The sequence below is a fragment of the Syngnathus typhle genome, unplaced genomic scaffold (assembly GCF_033458585.1).
Source record: "Syngnathus typhle isolate RoL2023-S1 ecotype Sweden unplaced genomic scaffold, RoL_Styp_1.0 HiC_scaffold_484, whole genome shotgun sequence".
Lineage (NCBI taxonomy): Eukaryota > Metazoa > Chordata > Actinopteri > Syngnathiformes > Syngnathidae > Syngnathus > Syngnathus typhle.
Genome location: NW_026872385.1, coordinates 1 through 18,529, shown reverse-complemented (window position 1 = coordinate 18,529; position 18,529 = coordinate 1). Strand labels below are relative to the sequence as shown.

Genomic DNA, 18,529 nt, shown 5'->3' with positions numbered 1-18,529 from the left:
GTGTGCTCCCCCCTCCTAATTCAAAAAAACGATGCGTCCTCGTCAGACATTCAAGCTGGGAGTCAAGCACCGTTTTTGGTGCGCGCTCTCTCTTGCGGGCATACATGTGACAAGCCTTTGCCAAAACAATGGCCGAGCGAAAGGGAGGGTGGGGGGTGAGCACTTTTGTATGGATGACCTGATTGGAGCATAAGCAGCAGCCCAGGAAGTAAGAAAGCGAGCGAGCGAGAGAGAGAGAGACAGACAGAGAGAGGGGAGGCAGTGGAAGTTGGGAAAAGAAGCGGAAAAAGTTTTTGGGACTGTTGCGTTTGGACGCTTAATCTTAAAGGTGAGTGCCTCACCTCGCTGCTACCGTCAATTGTCTACATCTTGCAACATGACTCATTGTCATTTCCTTTGGGGATCTTTGTCTCTCCCTGCAACCGTGCTTCCATATACCTGCCGCTGAAAGCTTGTTTTGCATTTGGGTTGTTGTCATTTTGCCTTGATCTGAACTGCAGCCAACCGTTTGTTCAGTGACGCTGCTTTCTGGCTGTGTCTAAAGGGGGGTTGTTGGGCGGGGGGCTCCAAACAAGCGATTGTGCGAAGTCAACTAAGCGTTTTTGTGCATGCGTCGGCCGCCGCATAGTCATCCCTCCTGAGAAGCTGCCTCCCCTGCCTGGCTGCCTGGCTGCCTGGCTGCCTGCCTGCCTGCCTGCCTGCCTGCCTGCCTGCCTGCCTGCCTGCCTGCCTGTCTGCCTGCCTCCCTGCCTCCCTCCCTCCTTCCGTGGATCACGAGGAAGCCCACAGTCAACGGCTGACTGCGGCTCAGGCGCGCGTGAGATTTGGACGTCCGAGTTTGCTCAGGGGGGCGAGCGAGGTTTTTCCCACGAGGGGAGACTCGCTCTCTCCTTCTCTGACGGCGGCACTGATGTCGTTACGGAAGTTCCAGCAATGTCCTGTGTTTTCTACTTATTGCCACAATCTGTGAAAGGGACTTTGGCCCGAGCGCTTTCCCGCTACTGTCAATTAAACTCATCTCCAAATTTCCGCTTCTTTTCCACCCTTTAGTGGATTTGCAGATGCAGGACGGTCTCTTCTTATCAATGACACAGAACATTGGCCGTGGTCGTCTCTCCCGAGTTTCCTGCGAGCTGATGTTACGAAATGGAAGGCGACGGCTGCAAGTGGTATTCGGCCAAGCCGTCCGCCCGAGCCTGTCTTGAAATGCCATCATATGAGCAAACGGCAGCAGATTCTGTCTTGCGTGGGGGTGGGGTGGCTGGTAGTCCAGGTGTTTGTCTGCGCTGTTGTTTCTCATCGTGGCGCCGAGCCAACTCGCGCTCACATCGCATCACTGCTTCTGGAGCTGCTTGAATTAGCTTGTGTAGTAGATACTTGGATTAGCATTGCGCTTTCTTTGGATCTTTATGAGCTCGCTCGCTCGCTCGCTCGCTCGCTCGCTCGCTCGGCCGCCACCCACTTGCTTCTCAGACTTCATCTCCTTTGTCGCTTGCCTTTGACGGGAACGGAGGTCCGAGACAAATGTCCTGGGGCGTGAAAGGACGGTGGCCCGCCTGGCGCTCTTCTGGCGCTATTAACCTGCCAAGCTCTTTTTCCTGGAGTGTAAACCGAAGCCAGCCCCTTTTAGAAGCGTAGCGAGTAGTTCTTGCTCGCCTCTTCGCAAACAGATGAAGGTCAAGGAAACAATCTTCAGCAAAGTTACCATTGGAATGCAGTGTCCCTTTTCCGCCGACTCGGGGATGTTTTTGTTCGCGAGAGCTATTTTTGGCCAAGGCTGCCTTGTGTCTGAGCGCGATGTGTTTGGAGAACTCCTTCCTGCTCTGACTGATAACTGGACAGACAGCATGGTGTAAATACCCAACTTGATGCAAAGTATAGTGTATATACAAACCTCTTGGCTTCCCGTCTGTTTTGACGCACGCGGCCAGCCCAGAAACGTGTCGTTCAAAGGCCAAAGCAAGCCCTGAAGCGCAGCTGCGCCTTTGTGCGCCTTCGTGCATTCCAGAGAACGGCGGTGTTTAGCGTCGCCACGTAGCTAGCGCCGCAGTAGTTTATTTGGAGTGGGCGCTACGTAAAGACCTGGGCGCCAGAAGATGGCGTCCATTGGCTGAGCCTCACTTCTTCTGGGGGCTCTCCACTTTGTTTCCACAGTAGGCGTTTGCGGTCTCCAAGTCGCTCTCCAAGTCCAGACGGCACCCCAGAGCACATCTTGAGCCATTCCCGCCTCGCCTCACCCGCTCGCGCTACAGTTCCCGGCGCTAATAAAAGCGAAACGATTCCCCAGCGTGTCAATGTTTAGGTCTGCTTTTTGCGGGCGCAAACTGAGATCAGAACCCAGACGGGCTTCTCGTACCTTTTCCCTCACGAGACGTTTTGGCAAAGTGTACCCCAGAGGTATTGGCTCATTAGGATTCTTGGAAGAAAGCCAAGACCCCGGCTCGGCGTCTCCATTCATTCCCCCAAGATGGCGACGGCGCTACCTTACGCAACAGTCCGTTCCGTAACCTTTCCGTTCATTTTCAGAATGGCAGGAAAAAGGCCTCGCAAACACATCACGGGATCTCGGTGTACTTTATCACCTTTGTTTTCGAGGTTTTCTTCCTTCCGTCCGCAACGGTCTTCTCGGCAGCAGTGCAGCTGCTGAACTACTCCAGTCCTGAGCCGCCAAATATGTATGCCTAATCCAATTTGTGGGTTATGGGAAAGAAAATGGCACGTAAACCTCTAAAAATAGATCATTGAATTCCAGCAAAACAAACGGTCCGTTCAGGTCGTGGCTCGTTGAAGAGGAGCTTTTGGTAATCGACGTATCCCAGGGTCAGCTCTGACGGCTCGACGGATAGGACTTGCTGTGCGGGGCGGCGGACAGACTTCATTATATAGTCGCTATCGCACTTTGGCTTTAGCGTATCCATCATGCATGGCTTCCTCGCAATCACGCTCGCGAGCTTGGGCACGTCTTTCCGACGCGCGGTGTCGCTACGCCAAAACCAAAGTCGCCGTTGTTCCCAAATCCCATTTAGGGGGCGCGTAATTGCAGAGTCACGGCAAACTAACCGGTGGCGGCCACATTTGACCTCCGGAAGATTTTTTTTGCTCAACTCTTCTGTCCGTATGGAGACTCAATCCATTGCTTGCTGCTTTGTTTTCGGGCGGGTTGCTTGTTACAGCTGGCGAGGCTTAATGAGCCACGTGTTTTAGAGGCAAAGTCGTGGCTCGTAAAACCGCCCAAAGGTACTAAAGCGCTGTCCATCTTGAAGCCAAGCCGGCCGGCCGGCCATCGTTTCCGGTGAGCGCAAGCAAAGCCATTTGTACACAGATCGGCCTGTCGTTAGAATAATCGGATCGTTATCAATACGGGCCGATGGTTTTCGGACAACCAGGAGGGAAGGACGTGTCGGACGGCGCGCCGACAAAAGACATCAAGATTCCAAGAAACAATGGATTGAATTGGGAGCGGTGAGACCAGCTTGGGGCTTAGAGGCGTACCTCGTTAAAGAGTGACGGTGGCGTTCTACTTTCCTGCCTTTTATGAAAACACGCACAAATGGTTTCTTTGATAGCTTTGCCAGATGTCAAAGGAGCATTTGCTTGCATCGTAACGTGGCGATTTTGTTCCAATCGGCTCGGCGAGTGCAGCAAGCGGGTGCAAGTGTGCCAAGTTTCAATTGAGGTTTTGTATTGAGATGTTCTCGCTGGAGCGAGATGTAAATAAATAAACTAACTTGACATGTTCTCGCTGTGACGTGTTTGCGCAGCGCTGGCTCGTAAGGCCGCGTCGTGTCCTCCCTTCGGTAAGCTGAAATCGCTGCCGCCACCGCCGCTTTGAGTCCCGTCGCTAATCCTCTTGAGCTGTGGATGTTTCCCCGGGACACACAGACTTGTGATTAAAAAAACAGCTGCACAGGCCGCACCCAAGAAAAAGTTGGAATCGGAAGTGACCTAACGCTGACGTGTGCAACTTTTGGTGCCTTGCCACCCATTTGGAACATCACAACATCAGGTGACTTGTGACGGAAGAAGAGGGAGAAAAGAAAGGCCACTTGAACGGCAGCCCCAATGACATCACTGGTGGAGTTTTGGGAGGGTGGGGCTGTCCCCTGAGGATGATGTCATCCATAACCAATCGGAGCATACCTAGGAGACTTGTTCCTGAGTTGCGGAGCCCCTAAGATCACACTTTGAAAATGTGAACATTTGAAAACATCCTAATTATTGTGTGTGCTGTTGGTAGCATAGAAGTTCTGACCTTTTCCTAAAGGCATTTTCCTACACCGAGCTGACTCCCTCCCCCCCCAAGATCCGGATATCAAGCTTCAGCCCTCCATCTTGAGGAGCTTAGGAAGACTTCAGGTGAGAGAACTGGGCTCCAATTCCTTCACCTGGCGGCAGCTGTTCCGTGCATTTAACGCCCCCTCTTAGTTGGCCCAGAGAGCGCCGTTGCCACGGGAGACCGGCGAGGCATTCGAGTCTCCCTCCACACACTCAGAGACCAAGTTAATGAAGTGCACATTAACACACGCTCGGCTCGGCTCGGCTCGGCTCGGCTCGGCTCGGCTTAGTTAATGAACGGCAAAAGACGGACTGGACCGACTCCCTGATCGCTTCAAAGCGCGTGGACTGAGGAGGGTTTGCAAGTTGCGAGTGTAAGAAATGAATGCGGCCTTTGGCATTGGGCTTTGCGACATCTCCGGTGTGGCTTACCTGTGCCCAAACTGACTGAAAGTCACATTGGAGCTGCTGCATTGTAGCACAGGTTGCTCATTTTCAAGCTTTTATTTCATACAGAGCAATTCAGCTGTGTAAAAATAAATCCTCATCATAATAGGGCTGTTTGTTTTTTTTATTTCCTCTGAGCTAAAACATTGAGTAGCATTTTTTGTTGTTTTTTTAGGTCCGACTCAGCACTTTGTTTATCTAGAGGCTTAGTTGCACGGCAGAGTTTGGCACGAGCACGGGCCTGGCTTCATTCCTGCGTACGACCGGCCGGCCGACAGGTGGAGGCTCGCCAAGCTGGATGTTCAAACTGCATAATTTACTCGTGGAACCTTTGTGATGCTGTCAGAAAAGGGGGGGGGGGGGTTAACATGTGGAATGTTAAGGGGAGATTTTGGACTACAGGCTGTAATTTTGGTTGTGGTTGGATACATTTTACTCTTTAGGACAGCGCTTGTCAAAACTGGGGTAGAAAAAAAAGGTCTTTATAGTTTAGCATTTAAAACTGTGCCTCCCTCGAAAAAACTAGAACTGATACTAAAACGGATACAAACTTAACTAAAAGCATACCTCAGCAAAAAAATCCAATCTGCTCTAAAAACTAAGACTGAATTAAAAAGGCCCAAAACAAAAGCAAGAGCAAAATCCCAACGTTTCTGTAAGCCCGCTCTGACCTAGAAGCTGTGAAGCTCATTTTATGATGCTAGCTAGGCATCATCTGCAAAGCAACAGGTCGGAGCCTGTTCTCCGGAGCTTTTAAGGGCATTGCAAGACTCCATGGCCAACAAAAACACTTTGGCAAAGATCCCCGCCGGGGCTGAAAGTGGCGCCGGAGCGGACGCGCCCTCTCGCATTTGGACATTAGCCGTCGGGTCGGCCGTGCGCTGGGACCAGCGCTCCCAATTAAACGGCTCGGCCAACCCCCCCCCCCCCCCCAACCCAACCCTCCTATTGATCGCGTTGCTTTCCACGGACCACCGTGAAGGTGCGCCAATGTCGCGGCGTCGGATCGATTCCCAGCCGCTACGGGCCAATGAGTTCATGAGGGTTGGCAGAGAAAGATAATATTGCATTGAAGACCAGACGTGACCGAAACGGCAGCGGCTGGGTTCTTCTCCTACCGGGTGGGTTCCTAATTGGGAACAAGCGCTGTCGGCTTGGGAGAGGATTTGCTTAGGCTCGGTTCTAGCTCAGAGGATAGGGCTCGAGAATCAAAGTCCAAGGATTTAACATGACACTTGTTCATTATTGTTGTTGTCGCAAGTGCTCTGGCGGTGTTGACACGCCGTAGATGTTCCGAGGAGCGCGAGGAGGCCGGTCGCACTTTGTCCTGGAATGCAGTTGACTTTCTAAATCCCCCAGCAGTCTATCCTGGGGCGAGGGAGGCTGGGGGGGGGAGGGCCTATCTCAAGCCCCCCCCTTTTTGTCCACGTGAGCTGCTCCTGGAATCTCAAAGCAAGCCAGCCAGCGAGCAGCCAGTCAGAGGGTCAACCGGAGATCCGTGCCCCCGCAATGGAGGAAGAAATGCCCGATGAAGATTGTTCCTTTGTGGAAGGTAATGAGTTGTTGTTATTTGAATTTTCCCATAGCACCCCAGCCAGCCAGCCAGCCAGCCAGCCAGCGCCACCTACCGGTGAGCCCGGTACACTTTGACTTTGTTTTTGTCTGCTGAGTGTAATTTAGTGAGCGGTGAGGGGGAAGTGTTTGGGTGTTAAAAATAGCACTCCAAGTGCACCAGACGTGCCGTGGCCCCGAATTAGAGCAGGGAGTCGGGCGGGAGGTGCTGCGCGGGGGGTTCGGGACCACGGCGCCGGCCGGCCGGCTGGCAACAGACGCCGCATGCTTGTGCACCGTCGTGTCTGTTTTTTGTGTGTTTGCCCATCAAAGCTGGGATTCCTCAAAAGATTTGCAGTTAGAAGCGGGATCATCAAATTTGCATCAGGTTTTCCTCCGATTTGCTTGAGTTCAAAGGCTGCTTGAGCGCAAACGGCATGGCGTCTGCAAAACATTTCCCCGTACACCACTTGACCTCTGCAAATGTAAATTTGAACCCATCGGCACGTTCGCTTCGTTCTGTCATCTTGAGTTTATTTTCCCCTTTCTATGCTTTGACATTTTGTGTTTACAAGGATCAATCCACATCTGGTATTTTTGGAGAAATGGGCCATGATGATGATGAGGATGATGATGTGTTTCTTGCGCTGTCAAGCGGAGACGCTGTTTATGCGCGCAAACGCTCGGACGACTGCGAGGAGACAACTCGGCGCTACAAAAGTGGAAAACTCAAGTGGCGCTCTGTGGTGACAATTGTCATAAACAGAAAAAGGAGAAATAGCATCTGTTCCCTGAGTAGCACCACTTGACAGTTAGATAAGATAAGAAGCCTTTATTGTCATTGTATGGTGAGATGAATAAAACAAGTCAAACAGAGCATACACCGTATACGGTGCAGAGCAGATTTGATGTGAAATTTCTAAGCCAAACGGTGCAATGCCATAGGCGGGCGGACGGACGGACGGACGGACGGACGGACAGATTTGTTGTGTGCAGTAGTAGTATATCCCCTTTCATGTGTCTTGACCTTGTGTGTTTTGTACGTTCAGAGCAGACCAAGAGCAACCTCAGGGTCACCTCCCCGGAGGACGCCGCGCGCAGGCAGGCCTCGCCAAATGGGCTGCCCGCTTCCAGGGCAGCAGACGCCAAAGATCGCACCGTCCCGCGGAGACACACGTTAGGGGGCGCCCGCGGTAGCCGAGAGATCCTGGCCATGCAGCCGCCTGACATGGACAAGAAGAGGGAGGCCTTCCTGGAGCACCTCAAGTACAAGTACCCCCACCACGCGTCGGCCATCTTGGGCCACCAGGAAAGGCTGCGGGAGCAGGTAAGATTGGCTCTGGAATGTGAGTGTATGTGTGTGTGTGTGGGGGGGGGGGGGGGGGGCATATTGTACTATGTCTTGTCACCGTGGGATAGTGGGAACGTATTGTCGATTTCTTTGCGTCTTGGCATGTGAAGAAATTGACAATAAAGCCGACTTTGACTTTTGACTATTGCTGAAATTGCATCGGGGACTCGTGGAGGCTGCCGATGCTGTGCACCGATACTTAAATGAAAGAAATCTGACAAAGGGACTGTGTGTAGGCAAAACAATGAAGGTAATGGCGACTTTGGCATCTGGCCACGACGGACGCTCCGGGCCGTGATGGACGCTCCGGGCCGTGTACCCCTTGGTGGTGGCTTGCGAAGCACTCGGTGCCCACGGTGTCATAAAACAATTCCTCTTACTATTTGACAACAAACACTTGTAAAAGATGACATGCATGCAAGTTAACCATAAGCAGGCAGTGCACTGGATGTAAAACAATTGTACAGTTTGAACATTGAATTGAGTGATTATTTCACCTACCACAAGGGGGAGCCACTGGTGGTACGCGGCAAACACTAAATAAATCACTCTGATTGTGATGTAGCATCCCATCGTCATAAATCTGACATCGTATTTTTTCCCAAGCAAGAGAGCAAATCTTAACTGTTGAAGAATACGGTATGAAGGTGTTTTTTTTTTAGTGCTGCCTTTGTTTTGCATCACCTAGTGTCTGGCAAAATTCACTTTGCTGTCGCGACCTTGTCAAACAGGTAGGTTCAGTCAGCTGCAGCCCGGCTGGGTTGGCTGGGCCGGCCGGGCTGGGCTGGGCTGGGCTGGGCTGGGCTGGGCTGGGCTTGGCTTGGCTGGGATGGGTGGAGTCACGGCCGGTCGCCATGGCGACGCCGTGTGATGTCACCACTGGAGGGGGCTCGCTGGTTAGGAGCTTGAGTTGCAGCAGCCTGGCTGCCTGTCTGCCTGCCTGCCTGCCTGCCTGCCTGCCTGCCTGCCTGCCTGCCTGCCTGCCTGCCTGCCTGCCTGCCTGCCTGCCTGCCTGCAAGAGAAAGAGATGTCGAGACTGAGCCGAGCCACGGTCGCTCGGCAGAGCTTGCGCGTGGATTATCGCATTCTTTGAAATGCGCACGACAACTTTTTCCACACTCCGACTACAATTATTTGTTTACCACTGAGGTAGGTTGCGAGTCTTTTCCCTTCCTCTGAGTCCAAGTTGGATTTGTTAGACGTGTGCAGACTCGTTTGGCAACTTGCACGCTGGGCAGGTGCTTGTTGGCTCCATTGCAAAACAACCAAGAAAACAAACAAAAGTTGTTTGGGGTTATTCGTGGGGAAACTGTGCTTGTGGGTGTTGCAACATAATCTATTTAATCGTTTGATAAGGGCGTCGTTTTTACGCAAATTGTTTTGCATCGGTTCAAGAAAAGAAAGGAGCCTGTTCTCATGTGTTTTGGCAATATTGCGACAGTGTTGCCATTTGAAGTGAAATCCAATGCGCTGTCCTTTCAACAGTCCTACTTGTTGAAGAAATATTTTGGAAGTCATATTTAATAGTTGTGTCTGCCATTGCCAAGCTCAATATTTGTTTTGACTGTTGGGTGGCAATGCTTTTGTGTTGTGCCGTAGTAATGCTCTTATGCTCAATGACCTCCTAGTGGCAGAAATGCATGTTATCGACTTGTTTTGTATTATAGTTTGCAACATTGGAAGTAGAATTATCATAGTCTCATTCTTTTTCCTTCTTGGCCTTTTTGCACGTTATTCCGAATTTTGCGGATATTTGGGTGGGCTGAAATGAGTCACCTTTCACTGCGTGATTAATCATAAAATCATTTTATTGTGATATGCTAGTTGTGGGTCACCTTTTTTGTATTCTATTTCATATATTGTGCAGTTATATTTTTATAATACTATCATGTTTATTTTTTTCCACTTTATCATTATTTCTTATATTGTTCTGATATGAAATCAATTAAAAGAATAATGCATCTTCCAAACGAATTGGACAGCAGTAAGTGGTATTCAAGCAAGACTGAATGGAAGTTTTTCCCACGCTGTGCCCCCCCCCACCATACAGGAAGAGCAAACCCCGCTGGCGAGAGTGCGTGCCTCGCGGGTGTCAAAAAACAAAATGCTCTCAGGAGGTTTGAGTTACTGGAGGCGGAGAGATTGAGAAAAGCCCAAGATATTATCTCATGCCTAACTTCCTGAATTGTCACCTCCAGAGTGTTTGACTGAATATGCCATTTCTGTATCTGTCTGCCTCACAAAAGCCAGTCGTTTCATTTCCGGGGCCGTGAAAGACACGATCGCTGGAGATGAGATAACATCTACGCTGGCAACATTGACCCCTCGCAAACACACGCGCGCACAATTCCTTCCTTCCTTCCTTCCTTCCTATCTTCCTCCCTCCCTCCCTCCCTCCCTCCCTCCCTCCTGCAAACTGCCACCGTTTCACATTTCCTTGTAACTTTGCATGATCAAATATCGATGCGTTGGGTATGAACGTCACTTAGGTAGGACCGCTTTTTGTGTCTCCAGTGAAAGCTGTCGAGTTAATTTGTTGTCGGTTGCCTCCAAACTGCCCGAGACACAAGGTCAGCTCATCTCCGTTTGTATTGCAAAGCTTAAGTCGGGCTATCAAGAGTGTAAAAAAGCGCCCGCTGGAAGTAGCTCAGCCCCGGTTAGCTGCTCTGATCAAGACACTTGTATTGTGTCGTGTTAAAAACAATGAAAAGCGCCGCCTGGCTTTTGTGGCTATCGGCGGCGATCAGATGCAGGCCATCATCTGGCCTTCTGTCGGGAGGCGCTTAACCCGAGAGACGCGGCGGATTAGACGAGACGAGGGGGCATCGGCGCCACTGCGCGCGCCGCTTGCCCCCGAAACTCCAACGGGGGGGGGGGGGGGGGGGCTAATCACGGTGCACGCCGCCAACTAGCTCGCTCGTTCCGAGTCATTAAGACGGACGGCCTCGGCTACGAATTTGGCCGATGATTGGAAACAGAAGCTCTGCTAGGAACTGCAGTGACAATCCTTCCAGGAGGACAATAAATGATTGTTTCCTGCAGGAGTCCTTATTCTAGCGTCTTGAGATGTTCTCACCTGAGTAGACCTTTTCACATCAACAAACCCACGTGAAATTTGATCTTCAGCCAGTCTGACTGGATAGAAGCGCTCCTCCTCTTTGTGTTCCGCCATCGGTGCTGTGTGTTATTCTGGCCGATTAAAGGGCAAGTCTGGGCAGATTGGAGCAGTGTTACCCCGTCAGCAAATAGTTTGGAGGTGGCAAGAGAGGCAGTTTGGACCAAAGCCTGTGTGCGTGTGCGTGTGTGTGTGCGTGTGTGTGCGTGTGTGTGTGCGTGCGTGTGTGTTTAGTCCATCACCTGCTGAGTGTCTTGCATAGACTGCCGTCTTATCTCCGAGTAGTATCTTTTTATCTTCCGACACGGGAGATCTGAACGCGGGCACGAGTGTTGAGAGGCCTTTTGAAAATGCATAAGAAGGGTTAGGGCAGGGCAGAGCAGAGCAGAGCAGGGCAGCGGGTTGAGGTGGACCAGAAAGGAATAGAGTCAGGAACAGTTGTACAGAGAAAGTGCTACAAGGGCTAAAACAACACCCAGAGGAAGAACTGCTTTCCTCTGGACCAGGGGCTTTCCATTTGCACATGTTGGTTGGAGTGCCACACGTTTCCAATACGGTAAATGCTGCAGAGTTTCATGTTTCTTTCTTTCCTCTATTCTTGATGTGAATTTTGTCATGCTAAAGCAATAGCCAATGTTAGCATGTCAACATTTTCCCCATTTGACATAGTGTATGAGATGCAACTCGAGTTACTGTCTTGCTCTGTTCAGGAGACAAAAACTTTTATCAACTTTTATGAGCAAATTTGAATAGAAAACCCCAAATGAAAATAGCAGAGCCCTTGAGTGCTGTGCTGTTGTGTGTAAATGTTATTAGCATGTTAGCATTTGAACAATTTGACTTAGCGTGTGAGAGAGACGTAACTTGCAGTGTCAAGTGCCGAGAGTGTTAACAAGTCATCCATTTGTACTTTTTGATGAACTTTTTATTTGAATAGAAAAGCAGAAAATGAAAATGTCAGAGCCACGGCGTGCTCGCTGTTCCCGACGACAGCCGTGTCTGATGCTTAGGCAAAGTTAGTTGACTCTTGAACGCCGCTCGTTCGGCGAAGAGCGCGCGCTTGATGTCTGCCCGTGCTTACCGCGACTCATTTGGATACGCTTGCGAGGGTGAAATCGATCGGACCGCTCAGACGTCAGAAATGTCAGCCAGGTGGACGGACGGGCACGTCATTCATTGTCTTAGCTGTTACTGCTCAGATGTCGTATGGCTAGGACAAAAATAAAAACAAAAGGAGCCTCCAAAAGTCACGTTTGACCAAAGAGTCATTCCGGCCCGCTTAAATGAACGAGTTGGCGCAAGTCAGAAAACTCATCGGCGGAGTTTCGAAGAGGAATGCATCAGAGGAGGGAATGGACGACCGGGGCCGTAATGGCCGTCGTCCATTAAGGAAGAGAGAAAGAAACGTTCTACTGCTCTGCTCCATGCAAATCTTTTTTTAGATTGTGATGTGCTGAAAGTAAGCGATTTGGCGCTACCTTGGAAAAAGACACCTCCATTATTGAGTTCTTTGCAAAAGACAACTAAATGCGCCTGAAGGGAAAGCAGATCAAAGGAAGCGAAAATGTGTGTTTTGCAATGCACCCCGTCCCGTCCCGTCCCGTCCCGTCTCGTCCCGTGTGTGTTTTGGAGCGAGGAGGCTCACAAAGAAGGACACGCATGAGGGAGTAGGAACCATTGTTCCAGAAAATGTGACCCCAGCCCAGGACATCCTGGAAACATTTCCGCCGCCTTATTTGTATGCTAGTCAAATCTCACAGGTCAGCGCAAGGGCTTGTTTTTGAGCACATATCGCCACGCGCATGAGAAAAAAGAAAAAAAGCTTTCAAGCCGACGACCCGTCAGCCTTCGGCCGAGATGGCGCGATTAAAGAAAATTGCCGAGAGTAGCCCGCTGCGAGGTTATTCTAGTGTAATGTACCTGGCGACAGCCCACACAAGGGCTACCGCCACCAGATGCCCTTTTTTCCGAGCAAGAGGCAAGGCCTGGCCGGCCGTGAATTTGGGAAGAGACGCTAGCAGCAATGCACACCCAAAAGAAAAGGTTCCATGACGCCCGCCTGTTGTAGAAAATTCCAAGGCGTTGCTATGGACGCACATGAATCTTTCAAAGCGCATCGCACGTGTGGTTTCGGGTGAGCCGTGGACCGCGGGGTCGCCTCTTCCTCTTAGCAGAAGAGCATGTTTTTAATCCCATATTTGAAGGAGTCATGGATTCTGTTGGCAAAGCCAAACAAATGGAGCTGGAAGGGATGATTCCAAGTGACCAAATTGTTAAACGTGAGGCGAAGCACTTTTCGCCAGCCCCCCCCCCCCCCCCATCAAATTGTTGTTGTTGTTGTTGTCGTCGCCACGGCGCCCCCCGTTTGGTCCGATGAGCGCCTTGTTTTCCAATCTCGGGCCGCCCTCCCGCCGGCATTTGAATTTGCTCCTTTTCCTTCCCGTCAGTCTCTGCAGGCCATGCTCTCCTCCCTGCGCTCGGAGCTGGACGTTCAGAGCTACCTGATGACCATCCGCTCGCCCGCTCGCACAGTTAGTCGGCTCGGCTCGTCTGGGGTCTCTGCATTTTGCCGTGTGGCGTGTGTGTGTCTTGTAACGAATGGCTATTTTATCACAAACATTTCAAATGCAAACATGTGTGACAAAGTAGCAGCATGGTTAATGGGAGCAATAGAGGTTCAGTGCATAAAGAGCCTACTGTTCCACGACCCCCCCCACTTCGTCCTCGCGGCGCAGATCGTCTTACCGACGGCACAAAAGCTGGGCGAGCTCCTTGGTCCCGTCCCACACACGGCCGTATGGAAGCTTCGCTTAACCGAGGCCCGATCCGATTTCAAACGACGGTCACGTCTCGTAACTCCGCGAGGACTGGCTGCGGCTTTTTTTTTTGTGTGCGTGAGAAACTTTGCCACTTAATGCATCGTTTGTCCGATGTTATCGCATGTTGACGAAGGCAGAGCCGACAGAGTCGGAATGGGACTTAACATTCTAGCACGGCTTGACAAACTTGCACTGCGTGAGTTAGATCTATTGTTTTTTTTTTTTTACAATAGTAACTTTTGTTCCAGATTCTTACATTGCATTTTTTTTTTTGGTCTTCCAGAGCAGAAGCCCCAAGCACTGCCCCAGCCCGCAGCCCGGCGTGGACGCCGACCACCTCTCCCTCACCTCCTTGGACTCGCTGGAGGCCATGTCCGAGGCAGACGCGCCAATGGGCTTCACCCGGGGCAGCCGGGTCCGCGCCAGCCTGCCCGTGGTGCGATCCGCCAACCAGACCAAAGATCGCTCGCTCGGTACGTTGGCGATATCTGTATGCTTTGACCAAAATCATTCTTTTCTTTTCTTTTTTTTTTGCGTTTGAGTACCGTTTTTTTCCGTGTATAGTGCGCAATATTTTACTAATTTATTGTCCTAAAATCTGGGGTGCGTATTATACATGGGTACAAAGAAAAAAAAAAAAATTTTTTTTTTTTTAAATTTTTTTTTTTTTTTTTTTAAAATAAAGTCATGGTACAACAAAACCAACAACAGGACTGACCGACAAAGTCGTGGAACAAAAAGACAGGGTGACATTACCAAAGACAGGAACAGAATGACAGTAACACATGCAATGATCCAACGGTGAGCGAGGGGCAGACAGGACTTAAATACAAAACACGTTACATCGATTGAGGTGACACAGGAAGAGCGGGGTGACACGAACAGAAACTATGGCAACCTAGACACATAGCAAAACTGGGGACGAGACATGACAAATCTCCCCCGAAATAAAACTCACCTTTCTTCTTGTTTGTTGTCAATCGCGCATCGCATTCAGCCATCCTGCCCAACACACTTAGTAAAATTCATAATTGACGACACATCGTTTGATGCGATGGTGCAATCCTCGATGGTGTGTTATTGTCAAATATTGTTTGTTTTTTAATCTCCATCGCGGACCGGACGTCATACGGAGGCCGCCATTACAGATGCGCAGAACGGTTGCGCAAGACACGTCAGCTATATAAAGAGCGAGAGTTCAGTTCTCCACCTATTAGTTTCAATTCACAGTTTAATTAGCAGTTTCAATCAGCAAATAACAAAATGCGTATTACAGGTAATATTTTATTTCACAACACTTTGCCTTGTTCCTTTCGTCTCTGCTGTTCATTTCAAACACGCTCCATACGACCGCAATGCTCTTGTATCAGACGCTCGCTCGATCACCTGCTATTTTGCCGTCTGTCACAATGTACCCTACACAAATCCGAAACATTTGTTGCGGCTCCGAGTCACGACGAGGGGCAAGTTTTGGTTTCCAAGGTTGTTTTTATTCCTCTTCAACGTCTCTCCCATACAGAGCCGCCTTTTTCACGTCCGCAGCCCATGCGCGCACGGAGCGCGGTGGTGCGTTTAGGGGCAGTCGGAGAAATCAACGCCAACAAAAAAAATGACATCCAGCCTAGTTAAGACCATACCAAAGACTTTAAAAATGGGACCCATTGACGATCTTTGGGACTTAAAAAAAAAAAAAAAAAAATTCATAAAAATTGGGTGCGTATTATACATGGGTACAAGCTTTTTTCCAGCATCAGCATGCCATTGTTAGGGGTGCGTACTATACATGGGGGCGCACTATACACGGAAAAAAACGGTAGTAGTTTTATTACCTCTGACAGTTGTCAAAGAGGTGCTCTACGTCATTTGGGAGGGGGGGCAGGGGGGTTGTAATGGCGTGACAAGAGGGAGGGGCGGAGTGAAGCGGGGCTTTACTGCCTTGTCCCTCCCATGATGACACACGCACGCACGCACGCACGCACGCACACGCACACAAAACGCTCATCGAAAAATGTCTGCACGACTTCTGCTCTGAGAGAGAATATGTGAGTATGGAGCTTTTGTGTTTTTAACTTGGATGGGAGGTATGTAAAGTCGCAAGGCCATTTGCGATGGCAAGCAGACTCTGTTCGTTCACCTTTGTCCTATTCCGTCAAACATCTGGATGCAGAGTGCCGACCGACAGAGCGGCTCTCGGGGGGGGGAAGCCTTTAGCCGCCAGGAAGGGGAACCTCACCGACATCTGGTAGCTTTTACCAGCTCGCACCAAGTAAAAGCGCGCTTTGTTTGCTGTCCTCCTGTCGCGCCAAATCTTTTCGTCTGGAAATATGTCACTGCAGTCAGTTCAGCTACTTTCTTTTGGCGTGGAATCTTCACCAGACATTTTGTTTCTGTCCGCTATTGTTTGCACAAGTGGCCGTGTCCAGACAGTCGCACTGCAGCTGCTTTTTCCAAAATCCTCCCACGTCTGACTTTGATTCTGGCCGGCCACCCCGGGCCGGCCGGACGACCGCCCGCCCGCCCCCTCAGGCGTGCTCTACTTGCAGTACGGCGACGAAACTAAGCAGATCCGCATGCCCAACGAGATCACCGGCATCGACACGGTGCGAGCCTTGTTCGTCGGCGCCTTCCCGCAGATGCTCACCATGAAGATGTTGGAGTCGCCCAGCGTGGCCGTCTACGTCAAGGACGACATGAGGAACGTCTACTACGAGCTCAGCGACGTCAGGTGATACGTGTGCCGGAAATGAAACGGGGTTTGGAATCATTGGCTGATTGATGGGCAGTCGCCGTTTGATTCTGCCAAATATAGCCTTAAAAAACAAGCCATTAGTCGGGCTCCGGCAGTAACCGTGAGAATGATTTGAAAAGAATTCATCCGATTTTTCATTGACATTTCAAAACAAAGAAGCTATTGTACAATTTCTTTGCTCGGAGCGCACCAGCACCGGCCCACTCTCCGTAAGCGGCCATTTTGTTATCTCCAAACGATAAGCGCTTCCACCTTTGAGGCCGTGTGTACTTTGGGCCCGACACGTTTATCAGGTGCTGTAAAATGGCTTTTGCGCTTGCTGAAGGTTGGCACAGGTGTCCCTTCCGCCCCACATAGTGACAGTAGGGAGCGGAGCGGAGCCGAGGTGTCGGGGCTGCATTTGAAAGCACCATGGAGCGCGGCGGCGGCGGCAGCGGCCGATGGTCTGCGCACGTTTCGGGCTACGTGCCGCTGGCCGGGCTGGTCACGAGGAGGAGCGGGCCGTTGCCACCGCGTCGGCCCTATTCCGACGGCGACGCCTGGGCCGCCTTCTTACCCTTGCGCGCCTCTTCCCCCTACAGGAACATCACGGACCACTCCTGCCTGAAGGTGTACCACAAGGACCCGGCGCAGGCCTTCAGCCACGGGCCCCGGCCGGCCAATGGCGACGCCAGGGTGAGCGGGCGCCCGCCCGGCCCATTTTCTTCCCTGGAACTGATTTTCTGATCCTTTCATACGTATCTTGATACAATACGCTGCTTGTTTCTTCTTTGTTGTTTTGAGGGGTGGGATCGCCATTTCAATTGTTTTCAGTCGGAAAATGTGATCAATTTCATGGTGTCTGTACTCCTTTCCTCTTGTCCTGCAAGTTTAAATTGTGAAAGAAAATTGCATACTATATTTTACAGCAGGCAGTAATGGTTACGTAAAAGGCAGGCCGGCAGGCAGGTAGGCAGGCAGGCCGGCAGGCAGGTAGGCAGGCAGGTAGGTAGGGCAGCTTGCAAACAACACTTTCTTATCCTCATTCACTGGAAGATGGGTGTCGCGATAGCTCTGTCACTCTTTAACCCGTGTGCGCTTGAACCAGATGCAAAAGTTACGTGTGGATGAGACGTGCGTGTGTGTCAATGCATTGCATCATGATACTAACCGGCATTTCGTACCACGTACAGTCGTACATCCAAGGGGACACTGGTAAGTTGAAAGAGAAGCCCTAATTGAAAGCAAATGTTTGTCATTTGCCAAGCGCTGCTCCTTTCTGTGATCTCCAAGCTTTGAGAGATTTATGCGTATTGTGCAGCGAGGTAGCCAAACACGGCTCGGAAATTCAATCTTTTTTTTACCATTATTTGTTGTGTTCTATGTGTTGTCCGCTCTCTCTCCCTGCATGCGAGTTTTCCTGACAATTTGAAAAGCACTTAAGTTGAAGTACAAACAAATGGAAAACAAGGCTGGTAAAAGCAGCAACTTAAAAGGCGTCGGCCGCTGTGCTCGTCACACCTCTCCCTTTTGTCAATCTCATGAGAAATGGAGGCCTCAAAAAACAAAACCGAAAAGATACCTGGAGCCCAAGTGAACTTTGCATTTGGCTTTGGCTTCCTATGAGTCGGGCTTTTAGTATGTGTGATTAATAGCTTGTTTGTTTGTCTGTCTGTCAGGAAGAGTGTTGACTTTGCACTGCGACACAATTCTAGTTTTTTTTATTTATTTTTTGCTCGGCACTCCACATAACTTCCCTCAAGTTTCACATGAAGACTTGCTGTATTTTTTTTTCAGGTCCATCTGCTCAATATTTTGTTCCCGCCCATAATCGACCCCCTTTTTTTTTTTTTTTTTACCCCTACCAGCCCGAGCACGGGGTGTGATCTATTGCCCTGTTTGAGGGCAACCTCACTCCGGCGGCCCCAAATTAGCTGACGGCTGAAATGTTGTCGCAGATTAACCTCTCGGGCCGCAGCGGTGTTATTGCTTGGCCGGGGCCCGTGGGCGCAAGCGAGCGAGCGCGTACCCGGCCGGCCGCTGGGAGCTTTGCCAGCGTGTCTGGAAAATGTGCTGACAACAGCGCTTTTGTCGTAAAAAGCAACAGTGTCAAAAATGAGCTGGGTGAATGTTTTTGTTTCAAGGGCAGTTTCCGGAAACTCCGGATTTATACGGGACACAAGCCAGAGCGGCACTCGGCAAGCGTAAGGAGCAGAATTTGGAGGGGCGCCGACTGGCAGGCA

General features: G+C 50.6%; 1 protein-coding gene across 3 annotated transcripts; it reads left to right on the top strand.

Moving 5' to 3' along the window:
• The first annotated feature begins 170 nt into the window (after positions 1-170).
• Positions 171-18,521, top strand: LOC133149798 (sickle tail protein homolog). Of its 3 annotated transcripts, none has more exons than XM_061271948.1 (7): positions 171-328; positions 6,085-6,274; positions 7,323-7,600; positions 13,187-13,270; positions 13,842-14,031; positions 16,085-16,283; positions 16,889-18,521. In XM_061271948.1, the coding sequence occupies exons 2-7, from the start codon at positions 6,232-6,234 to the stop codon at positions 17,031-17,033; spliced, it is 939 nt and encodes a 312-aa protein (XP_061127932.1). In that variant the 5' UTR covers positions 171-328; positions 6,085-6,231; the 3' UTR covers positions 17,034-18,521. The 3 variants fall into 3 exon arrangements, with proteins under 3 accessions (XP_061127932.1, XP_061127931.1, XP_061127933.1); XM_061271947.1 differs by having other exon boundaries at positions 6,082-6,274; XM_061271949.1 differs by lacking the exon at positions 13,187-13,270 and having other exon boundaries at positions 187-328; positions 6,082-6,274.
• Positions 18,522-18,529: the final 8 nt, after the last annotated feature.

Excerpts from the sequence above, each read along its gene's own strand:
- LOC133149798 (XM_061271948.1), top strand. The coding sequence starts at position 6,232 with ATGGAGGAAGAAATGCCCGATGAAGATTGTTCCTTTGTGGAAG. Across the intron at positions 14,032-16,084 it reads GACCAAAGATCGCTCGCTCG|GCGTGCTCTACTTGCAGTAC; the intron begins GTACGTTGGCGA and ends CCGCCCCCTCAG. Across the intron at positions 16,284-16,888 it reads TACGAGCTCAGCGACGTCAG|GAACATCACGGACCACTCCT; the intron begins GTGATACGTGTG and ends TTCCCCCTACAG.